The sequence below is a fragment of the Etheostoma cragini genome, chromosome 9 (genome assembly GCF_013103735.1).
Source record: "Etheostoma cragini isolate CJK2018 chromosome 9, CSU_Ecrag_1.0, whole genome shotgun sequence".
Taxonomy (NCBI): Eukaryota; Metazoa; Chordata; class Actinopteri; order Perciformes; family Percidae; genus Etheostoma; species Etheostoma cragini.
Genome location: NC_048415.1, coordinates 18,889,757 through 18,901,883, shown reverse-complemented (window position 1 = coordinate 18,901,883; position 12,127 = coordinate 18,889,757). Strand labels below are relative to the sequence as shown.

General features: G+C 40.8%; 1 protein-coding gene and 1 long non-coding RNA gene across 3 annotated transcripts in view; both read left to right on the top strand.

Annotated features, from left to right (window-relative positions):
- The window catches only part of abhd17ab (abhydrolase domain containing 17A, depalmitoylase b), an 8,410-nt gene extending 6,266 nt beyond the window's left edge, over positions 1 to 2,144 (top strand). For both annotated transcript variants that reach the window (XM_034882427.1, XM_034882426.1), the window contains exon 5: positions 1,555 to 2,144. In XM_034882427.1, coding sequence (XP_034738318.1) covers positions 1,555 to 1,780 — 226 coding nt within the window. In that variant the 3' untranslated portion in view covers positions 1,781 to 2,144. The remainder of the gene's footprint in view (positions 1 to 1,554) is intronic.
- Positions 2,145 to 3,699: 1,555 nt separating this feature from the next.
- On the top strand, positions 3,700 to 6,679 carry LOC117950972. Its single transcript, XR_004658014.1, has 2 exons — positions 3,700 to 4,236; positions 4,269 to 6,679. It is a non-coding gene; the product is annotated as an uncharacterized LOC117950972 (long non-coding RNA).
- Positions 6,680 to 12,127: the final 5,448 nt, after the last annotated feature.

Below are 12,127 nucleotides of genomic sequence, written 5' to 3'. Positions count from 1 at the left end.
TGTGTGTGTGTGTGTGTGTGTGTGTGGAGGGCTGAGAAAGGCTCCAGTGTTCGCTTGTTGTTCAGATTCAGAGCAGGCAGCTGGCATCCCTCCTTCCTCTGTGTGTGTCTGTCTGTAGCCTTTTCTACTGTTTTCTATGTAAACGATATCTGTTTTCCATGCGAGGACTTTAAACTTTATTACAATTACCATTGAAATCTTATTCTTTTTTCAGAAGTAGTTCTATCATCTATTTTACACATCTCATTTGGCAATAAATATGTTCATTTTTATCTATTCAAATCTATAAATCCCAAGACTCAACGGTCAGAAGTGTACTAAAGAGACAGATGGGTCAGACTTGTATGTTTGACTTAAATGATAAAATGTGTAAATGATCTGCACCCAGGCAATAAGATGATTATTTTACAGTCGGTCGACAAGAAATAACATTTAAAATATCCCGTTTGTTATAAACCAAAATATATGATTTATAGCCTAACAATTTACTTTAGCATTCCTGACAAAAATGAAGCTTTGCCCATCCATTAAGATATTGTTTAATAAACTACATATTTGACAGACTTTTCTTCAGACCAGCAAACTGACCCACCGCTTTTGTGCTTTTCACTTTTATGTGACCTGATCCACAGAGCCAGTGGTTTAGGAGTTCAATTGTACGTCACCATTAACCTAGTCTCGCATTGTCAGACCTTCCTCCACAGCGCTGCGAGCATTCCGGGATGGGAGAAAAACGTGCTCTGGTTTATTGTCATTTCTTCTACGGGTTACGCAATACCAAAAATTCAGTAGTCGGTCCCAATACCAGTAAAATAACACTATTCTCGATGCCGATGTTGATACCACGGTAAAAAACATTCTAAGATTCCATGTACTTTCACTTGAAATGTGAACTTCTTTATTAAAATATTTGAAAAATATCAAATTGTCATAACAAGACACACAAAACATGTGCGATAGAGCATAGAACCACATAATAAAGAGCTCTGCATGGTCATAGTGCAGCAACTAGACACATTCCGGACTTTCAGGCATGTTTTTATAAGATACAACAGTGTTTCATCTTAGAGTCCAAAAACACGCCGAGTTGGCTAATTTCCTCCTGAACAGGTAGCTAAGCATTAGCTTCAGGCTAATTTATCATGGCTACAAAGGACAGGCATTTAATGTCATTTCCACATTTGTGTACTCACATTGAATTATATAGCTAGAGTAGCTGAGTTGGTTACTTGCAAAAACAATTGAGACTTTGCCAGTAAAGTGATCCAGACTGCTCCTGGCTAACCGTGGCTAACACCGCAATGCTAACCCTGTTAGTCACAACGAAAATCTCTTTAGATTTAGAAACACTCTTAGATTACCAACACAAAGAAACTGTAAGGAGACTGACACCTGACCAAAAAAGAGGAAATTTCCGGTGCATCTGAACAATCGTGGATGTGGAATGTCGTCGAGACTACCATTGACCTGACCTGTGCAATCTGCTTTCAGAGCTCTTGCATACAAAGATCTGACCTCTTCTTCTTTTCCCATTCCCCCTTTTTCATCTCTTAGCATTGAGAAAGTGTCCAAAATCACATCCCCAGTGCTGATCATCCACGGGACAGAGGACGAGGTCATTGACTTCTCCCACGGCCTGGCCCTGTTCGAGCGCTGCCCCAAGGCTGTGGAGCCTCTCTGGGTGGAGGGAGCGGGACACAACGACATTGAATTGTACAGCCAGTATCTGGAGCGCCTCCGCCGCTTCATAGGACAGGAGTTGGCAGTACAGCACGCCTGACCGTCCCCACCAGGATCCTCATCAACGTGGTCATTACCATTTTTCTGTGTCCAAGTTGGAGATGTGTCCGAGTCATCTCCCTCCACTTACCACGGCTTCCGGGGGTTTTAATGCTTCACATACTGGAGTGCTCTGTTTCCGGGGCACAGTACGCCTTTAATGGACCATGGTTTGATGCGACAAGGAGAAAACAAGTGTGTTCATAAACACCAGAAGTGCGTGAGTGTGAAAGTCTTCACAAACTGCATTTTTCGACTGTTTTTTGTTTTTGTTTTAGCAGTTCCTTTTAACAGTACAGCTGCCACATGTTACGTGGCAGCAAATATATTCGGATACTGTGCAATAACGGGGACAGTGTCCACAGGAAAAAATACTTTAAATGATTAAATGAGAATTAACAGAACAACAAACTTATAAGTAATCATGTAGATCAATAACATTGGGGTCCACTTGAACATTTTCCAGCCTACTCATAGTTTGTGTGTAACTTTAATGGGATAGTTAAATGGAAATGGTGGAGAATGGGGAACACTAAAGAAGACTCTCAAAAGTGCTCGTGACACGTGTTAGGAAATATTTTAGTTTTCTAATTATCAGAATAGCAAACAGGTTTGTAACTTAAGTTCTGGAAGGTTTCTCTTGACAACTTGTGTACAGTTTAATGCAATCAAAAGTGTTTCCATTCACACATTGTTGTTGCGCCTCACATAGGGCTGGACCTGAATAAGTGACTACTGGTTTGTTGGGGAGGGATTGGGTTTTTAATTTTGGATACTTTTTTCAATAGGCCCAACCTAGAATAACCGAATCCTTAAACATGAGTCCCTTTGGGGCGCCCTGGTAGCTCACCTGCTTGCGCATGCACCCCACGTACAAAGGCTCAGTCTGTACCGCAGGAGGCCGCCTGTTTGATTCCAACCTGCAATACCTTTAATTAAACCAAAAGACAGTTGTTGCAGCGCAGTGTTTCCATTTGAGCTCAGTTTAAGAGTCGTGTCCGCCGCGGCGGCCTCTAGCTCACCCAGTAAGAGCGTTGTCCCTGAGTCCTGCAGCGGCCCTTTGCCATCCCCCATCTTTTGCCCCCTTTCCTGTCCATCCACTTTCACTAATAAAGTAGAAAAATACCAAAAATAATGTTAAAGAGACTTTTCTGCCTTTTGCTGAAATTTCTAAGTGTCCCCAAACTTTGGACGGGTGGTGTATATATTCTAAAGAACAATTACAACATGACTACAGCTACTAAGAGTATTTTACTCAATCCCCAGGTTCTTAAATACTCTGTAAACGGGAACCTTTGGTATAAATATAAAATAACTCATTCACAATGCCATACACGGCACATACACAAATTACTGTGCATTTAAATTTTAAACGAAACGTTTGTTTTAATGAGTTATTACCCTACTCCAACTTTTTTTGTGATCAACTAAAAAGTAAGACATTGGAACGCGTCCCAAAGGCAAAAAATTTAGAGAGGAAAGGGAGAGAGACTTAAGCTCCAACTTAAAGAAAACGCTTCTGATAAAATAGACCAAGTTAAATTAAACCAATTAAAAGAAGAGTGTAGGCTGGTTGCTAGACATTATCAGATGCTTCTCTGGCAGCTGGCCTGCTGGCAGTTTTAATCCAGCTTTGCAAAGTTGCAGATCTTAGAGAGTTTATTACAACAACCAATTGGTACATTAATTTATCTTCTAGTAGCAGAATAATGCGACTTTCACTTTCAACGTCACATCTGATTGTCAGAATCACTACAACGTAGGCTATAACCTAGCATGATTCAAGAGCCTAAACCATCCTATCCCTGAGCCTCTCTCTTCTCCACAGAGCGCACACTACTTGAACGGATGGAACGTAGGCTACGTTAGCCTGCCGCTGCAACATAGGCTGTCATCAGCTTCGGTTGGTAAACTGCATTTTACTTTAATATAAGAAAACGCTGTGCGTCGTGATGGAAACACCACAAGCTGAAGCTGCACGTTATTCAAAACTCAAGTGGATTGTTTTGCTTACCATTCACAGGGCATTTGTCATCATCTTCATAACTTTAGAAACTCCTGTGAAGGCAGAGGGGCTTGGATTTCACTCTTTCATTTTCGCTGCTCCATGTGTGTGAGAATATAACCCTCTTGTTGTCCCCGGGTCAAATTTGACCCCTTTAAAACATGTCTTATGTCATATCTGAAATATGGGTTTCTTTTTAACCAAATTACCACAAAAGATGGATTGCATTCCATTCCACGCTCTTAGCAAATACAATTGATCACTTTCATTTCTGATGAAACTCATCTCTTCGTTACTCTGATCTTAACCATTAGTCAAAATATTTCTTAATTTCTGCTTTTTTAACTCAAATATTAGGTACACTTATATTTAAATGAGGGTTATTGACCGTGAATTCCAAAACGTACTGTAAGATGGTGTTAGTGAAAACTAAAAAAAAAGTCTGCAAAAAAGTGAAATCTTTGTCCGTTTTTTAACCCAGGAGGACAACACAAAGCCTCGTAACTGGGGGCATCGCTGAGGGCAAGATTGGATGATCTAGCGATTTCATTTGATTTATCTTTAGTAATTATCAGCGTGTTATAGTATTAATGCAGCCACAACGGTAAAAAAAAGAAAGAAAAGTTTATATAGGCTCTTCCACCAGAGGGGCAGCTCAGCCAATCAGGGCAAATGGGCAGTTGCCCAGGCAACAATAACCTGTGCATATCCCTGTTTAACAGTGTTTTCTAATATCCTATTACCATGTGTATGTATTTGATACACACATGCATAGTGATGAAATTGAATATTGCATCTTTAATGTTGCTCAGGTAACCCTCTTTTAGACATTAGGGTTCCACATTGGTTTGTTGTTTTTGTTTATTCAGTCAGCTCAATCTCCTCAAATCCTTTGAGCAAAGTCTTCTGAAAACTCATTCCTCCAGTGTGTGGGGTCTTTTTAATCTTCAATTTAGAACCAAACGAAACTAGGATCCCAAAACTGACGAGTTTGGTGAGCCATAAACCTTTTCTCCTCGGCACCACATCTGCCTCCCAGTAATGCAGTGGGATTGGCTGTTTCAAAGTTCAAGAGTCTCAGAAAGAAAATACCTGCAGCTTCTTCATTAAGTGGAGAGTTTTGTTCTAGTCTTGTCTTGTCTCACACCAGTAGGTCACAGTTGTCAGTGAAGTTCCTGTTTCCATCAGTGTCTAGAACAGAGAAGCATCTACACACTAAAATTAAACAGGCCTCGGCTTTAGTTTTTTTTTTAAATCTCTTTAATGCTGTGTGTCACCCATCTTACTCATTTGCACTCTATCTTGAGAGGCAGTTTGTCCATTTGAGTCAATTTTCTTATTAATGATTGATGATCTTCACATTCTGATGAATCAAAATCATTCCCCCTACTATACAGATAAGCACAGGAACAGATGTTATGTCCCAAAAACAAATGGAAGCAGCACGGCTCTTTATTTGGCGTAAAGCTTCTACAGCGTAAGCAAAGAGCGCGGTAAGAAGCTCTTCTGAGAAACAGACTTGAGCACTAGAAATCCCACAACATTTTTGGCACATTTATTGATAACCGTTATTACTATTCTGTGTTCTGTTACTATACTGGTAGTAATAGAAAGCAAACGGGCTGAGTGCACGGGAAGAAGAATATCCCACTTCCAATCTCTTTCCTCTCTGGTTTACAGTCTTTACAACAACTGCCTGTAACAGCTGTCTAGGTGGCTGTTTGCATACATCTAATAACCATCTATTATGTGTGCCTATTTTAGGCATAACCTCTTGGTAACACTTGATTTTACAAACAAAATTAACTATAAGAGTGGTACAGTACATTTTCTAACTGCTGGTGTGATTTTTGTAACAAAACATGTATTGCCCTCTTGATTGTTCTTTTGCGCTGATTATTTAAGGAAATATCACTAACCAATATACAGTAAATTGTCCCGTTTTCCTGCAAAGGCCCTCTATTTCTCTCATTGTTATCAGTATACAAAAAGACCTGGTTTGAGATTCTATCACCTGGCTGTCCTGTTCAAGTCATGTTGGGTTGACTTATAAGATCAAGTGTAATCCCTTCCTTTTTACTGCCTACTTTAGATTCATTGCACTCTATCTGCTGATTTACAAGCAGACATAAGGTGCGAGTGTAAAGCGTCCATCTTAAAGGTGCAACACTCACTAAGCAACAGAAGTTCAAAGCCAAAATTTGAATATATGGCTTAAAATGAAAAGGAATAAAGTGTTTCCTAACTGAGTTGACTTGCAAGAATGTGTATGTATAAACCAAAGTGTAACTTTTTATTTTTGTTTTTTTAGAGCTTTTCCCAGCGTACCTGCTGATTATGTTATCTTTTTGACCAAAGGCAAAAAATGTTAATTTCAAGTTCTTTTAACTTTTTTATTTATCTATGTGGTTGGGCTGATCTTTTTCCACTACACAGTACATTTGCATACAAATGAAATATGTAATAATAATAACTAATTGTTTTCCAATATGCAGCAGCAGAGTTGGAACATTATCAGTTACCAAGTTTAGGGAGTTGGTGTTTTTGTTTAGTTTTTTTTCAAACTGTTTGTAATTTATCATTTGTTAATGAGTACAACTAAGCAATACATCAAAGCGTGAGTTTGGATATGTTTTTTTCGGGGGCGGGGTGATTAAAGAACAACGATAAAGAAGCTTCAAGCAGATAAATGAAAAATGTCTTTTATTCAAATGTTTGGATTACTGGTGTAACACACATCTGTGTCTGTGGGTATCATCTTTGTCATCCCACATTGTTATCCATTGTTTATTATACTGACTAATTTGTAGTTTTGGAAGATTTTGTCTTTTTTTTTTCTCCAAGAATTGAAAAGAATAAGAAGTTAATAAATCATCATCTGAAATTGGTAATTAACCTGACTCCTTTGCTTTTCGAAAAGTAAGTTTCATCCCATATCTGTGTTGTTTTACAGTCAATATGTGCTCTAAGCTGTAAGAGAAGAATAGCCTGTCTCATTCAGTCACTGATTCTCCACTCATGGCGGTCCCGGCACACAGTGACTAACGACCTGCCTGTAGTGAAAGGCCTCACAGCGCTGCACAAGAACGATGCAAGACAAGGCTCGGGCGAATAATTGGCCGATGACTAAATCAGTCTTTAATTGTGTGTGTGCGCGCAAATCACTATATTTGTGGGGTACTAAAACTGGGGGCTCAGTATACTTGTGAGGTTCTGACAGCTTTGTGGGGCCAAAATGCGGGACCCCACAACTTTAAAGGGCTGTTTGAGGGTTAAGACATGGGTTTAGGTTTAGGGTTAGAATTAGTTTATGGTTAGGGTTAAGGTAAGGCATTTAGTTGTGATGGTTAAGGTTAGGGTAAGGGGCTAGGGAATGCATTATGTCAATGACAAGACCCCACAAAGATAGTACCACAAACCTGTGTGTGTGGGGGTGTGTTCCCCGCCTATGTGGAGTTGTGTGTTGCGATGGGCTTGTTATCGTCTGTGCCAGAAATAAAAGGTTCAACTCATGTGTTTTAATTAAAGCGGTACCAAAGGACTTGTAGTTTGTCCCCATCTCCCCTCACTCTCTGCCTCCCCTCACTCTCTGCCACCGCGTTGAGCTGTAGGGAAACAGGGACAGATGGATCATAAGCTGCGCTCCCCCTCCTCCCTTTGAACACACACTTGTGCCAGCTCTTTTTCAACGGACGACACAAACAATCTGGTGTCCTACTCAAATGCTCGCACGGATTAAAAGCAGCTGCAGCTCACATCCCCCTGCGTAAAAGGCAAAGTTAGTGCAGCCTGATCTGCATTAAATACCACCACCACCACTGCTCCTCCACACTCAAATGCACATGTTTTTCACACATCCCTGAGCACAGAAACCCTTTCATGTTGATTTGTATCAAAGGATTGTGGATGGGCTGTGTCTGGAAAACACAAGGGTTGAAACAGGACTTATCTGAAGCCTCTGAATGTTCTCCTATTGTGGACTGTAGTGATGAACATTTTGACTATACTCTCAACAGTTTGAGAGCTAGAGAAACAGAGTAGGAAGGGCCTGGATGAGGAAATGAAACAGTCCCGCGGTTTTGCATTATTGCTGCATTGATGTTGACACTGTGTCAACTGGACGTATGAATATCACAGTTTGCCATGACCTCAATGTGTGACGCAAGTCTGCAGATGACTATGATGCCTGTTAAGAAAAGGAGCTCACTCTAAACAAACAGTTGAGAAATTTGGCCACAGTAGCTCAAATTAAAGATGCCCTGCCACACAAAGCCTTTTGTACTCATCGTGAATGTGAAAATGAACTGCAACCTCCTCTGTCAGCTCTAGCCACTGAAAAGAAATACGTGGAGAAATCAGGCCAATAACAAAAGTGACAGCATGCAGCAAAGGGCTGTGGGTCGGATTTGAACCCGCGGCTACTGCCAAGGACTCCGCCCACATGGGGTGCAAACTCTACTGGGTGCGCTAAAGATCACCCCACCACCACCAGATGTATCATCCAGCCATCTTTGTCTGCTTATCCGGGATCAGGTTGCAGAGGCAGCAGCTCCAGCAGGGGCCCCAAACTTCCCTTTCCCGAGCCACATTAACCAGGATCTCGGTCTTTTGGTCTTGACCCAGAGATATTCTTGTTTAAATATTTAACAGTATAATTAATAATGTTACAGTCGATGAATCTTTTAGCAGCCATGTACAAGCAACAATAGCAGACCATAGGTCAACTACTTCAGCCCTGGATCACTTTCAGAATGTTAATGCTCTTTCTGAAGCATGGTGCTGCTTATGCAAGTACAGGATTCCCATTCTGATCTCATTTTCTAGCATACAAAGACTTGCACACAAAAATGAAGATTTACTAAATTCCAAAAGTGCTGAAATAGTACACAATTTTATCCATATGGATTGTAAACCATCAGGCCTGCGCTGCATGTCTCGGTTGACTCCACGCTTGTTGTTTTTATGTTTTAGGTTTTGTCAGTCACTCGATGTATCTGAAATTGTGTTTGCATGTTAGCTCTTGGACTGCTCTCCTAGCTCATTTAATTCAGACCTCGTAACAACTGGTAATCATCCACTTATATGGTACATCATGAGCCCAGACAAAGGCAGGTTAGACTGAATGTACAAGCAGCTCAGAGACACCCCCAACTGAGAGGGCCTGACCTCCACGTCAGAGACGATATCAGGCTGATATCACAGAGCAGGATGTAGGGAAAACACAAAACTGGACTATATTGCCTACATAAATACTCCTATTACATGTTGCTGCATGATCAGTCAAGGAGTCGCCAGCATGCAGGATGAGCTGTGCCTTCCAATGAAACAGTCCCTACAGCAATCAAAAGGGAACATGCAGCTTTTGGATCAATTAGTGTCAGAGAATATTTCCTTCTTTAGTTCTGTGTTTCATATTAATTTAAGGCTTGCCTGCTTGCCTGCTGAGTTTATGTTTTGCTGCTTTTGTTTCTCATTACCATTCCTGCAGAGCATCTTTTACCTCGTGCATTATGTATATTTCCCTGATGTTTATCTGCTGTCTTCTTTGTAGATTTTAATACATTCCCCTCCTCAATGTTTTCTTTGTTGTGCTCGGGTTCAATTGCGAAGCAAGTTTTTTTCTGTCAACTGAAACTGATGAAAAAGAAGAATGTGTAAAAAAAAAACATATTACAATATTAAAAATTCTAAACTCTAACTAAACACGAAAGAGGAAGTCCTCACTGTTAATAGCTTGTGGCGTTGAGGAGCTTTGTGAGGCCTACAGCCTGAGGGGAGCAGCTTGAACTCAGAACACAGAGGACGGCACTGGTCTTTGGAAATACTGAAAGCCTTCCACGGGACAAACTTGTCCCACAGTGCAGAGATGGTCCAATGTTTTCATCATTCATCTCTAGAATGCCTCTGACTGTCTGTAGTGCTATGCTGCACTGTTGCACATGAAAAAAAATACACTACAGTTTTGTGTCTGGTTGAGAGGAGCACATTTGTGGAATAATTTAACTGACTTTGCAAAAGTATGGACTTGTCTCTTAGAGCCACAGAGCCATGTGGGGGACTTGAGCTGCATGCACACAAACGTTCAAAATGCTAATTTTGGAAAACTAGGTCCTAAACCTTTTTGACTTGAGACTCCCTCAAATGGATAAATGTCTACTGTACTTAAGACCACTTATCACATGTTATGGTCTTAATATGGATATGAACTGTGAGTTCAACCAAGGGAGGATTTTTGCTTTGTTAAATTGTTTCAAGTATTTTACACGGAAATAGTAAAACTTTGTGAAAAGTTAGAAAAACTAAACAGATTTTTCTTTTGCTACCCCTTGTGCTGAAAATACAGAACAAAGTCAGCCACACTTTATTCCACGTAACCCAGCTCAAAAATGTTGTTTTCTGTCATTTGGATGACATACATAGAACAAAATCACATTGCGTGAATAGTCAATGGCTTGTAAAATAAATTTATATTCCCTAAAGTCATGTCTGTTTTAATGTTTTAAACGAATTCCTGTGAATGTCAAAAAATGTACTGTATGTTTGTCTTAGGATTACTAGGATAGTGTTGACCAGCGCACTAACCCAGTTTGAGGAAAGGAAGGTCCTGACTGTCGCATACAACTCAGTAAAAATGTTTTCCACTCAGCAAAATAACTTGGGCTCTGTCCAGGACAGACTCTGGTCCTTTCCTTGGTAATGTCAATCCTAACAGGAATGTTACTGTAATAGTTACTGCAGTACAAATTCTCCTAAGAATCTATCTCTGTTGATCCCGTTTGTTTGAACCTTGCTGCTTTCATGGCTATGCTAACGCTGTAGCTGTAGCGCTGGGTTTACGTTTTTACAGGTAGATCTGGCAACCTGGCCTGGCTGTCAGACTGTGGAGTTGATAACAACACACAGGCCAAAACCCAAACAGACATTTCATCATGGATTTCAAAAGGAGAAAGTACTGGCATTTAGACTGGATTTCGCCCTGCAGCTCGGTCTGGAAACCTGCACGTTTAATTTTCCTGCTTCAGTTCACAATTTCCAAGAACCAATCACACTCTGGCTTGTCTACCTGGCGCGATGTTTACCACAATAACAATAGAGAAGCTTCCAAGCAGCTTCATGTTTACATTCAACATAGCGGCGGCCACCAAACTCCACCAAAGCGGCCCGTTGATGCCGCTGCAGTTCTACGTCACCTGGATCGTTGGTCTGATTGGTTGAAGGACTATCCAATTGCGTACAAAGTTATTTGAACTATGCCCGTTGGTCACAGCTCTTGTGCAGAGAAAATACAGAGCAGACTCCCCAGACCAACGCTCAATCTCAAATCTATTGAGCTTGGCTTGGTCTGGTGACAGCCAGACTAACTGGCATTAGCATTGTTTTCAGAAAACACAGCATTGCAATTTAGCATGTTTCCTTAAAGGTCCCATGGCATGAAAATTTCACTTCATGAGGTTTTCAACACATGAGTTCCCCCAGCGGCTTATGGTCCCCCAGTGGCTAGAAATGGTGATAGGTGTAAACCGAACCCTGGGTATCCTGATCTGCCTTTGAGAAAATTGAAGCTCAGATAGGCTAATCTGGAATCCAGATTGGTTACCTCCCCTTTCTCTGCTATGCCCACTCAGAGAAATTGGCCCACCCATGAGAGAGAGACACCATGGCTTTCAAACAAGCAAAATGGCAGTTGGTCAAGCCCCCCCCCCCCTCCCCCCTCTCCTCCTCATACGCTAAAGACTCAGAAGTAGCACCTACTACGGAAAGCTCATTGAGGGACTGGCTCTAGTGGCTGGAATTCTGCACCAAGGCTGAATTTTGAGAAAGAGACTTCACATCTGGTATTAGGGGACCACTAAGGGCTATATAAAAGCATCCAAAGAGCACCACGGCATGGGGCCTTTAATATCTGATGACCCATTGGGCTCATTTTGGGATATATTGCAGTAAATATATGACATATTGGTCCTCAAAACACACAAAGAAACACAATGTGCATAGTACATTATGCTAGTTTTTACTAAGTAGTTTACTAAGTAGTAAAAACTAGCATAGCATTTAGTACTAAAGACACAATGTGTACATAACCATGTATTTTTCCTTATGACTGCCTTTCTTTTAGAACAATGTAGTCACTACAGTTGCTCCACAAACCACATTGAAAACAGAACGTTGTCCAAGTCAGAATTTAATAATGGATACAAATGAAAATTTCACTCTGTAGCCAGAATTACTCATTCTAATTTGGTTCTATGAAATCTCGGCCCTGAGTCCCTAAGTCCCCACTAAAGTCATGGTCATGGTGCAACAATACACGTACATAAACATATACACTAAATCAGCCTACCC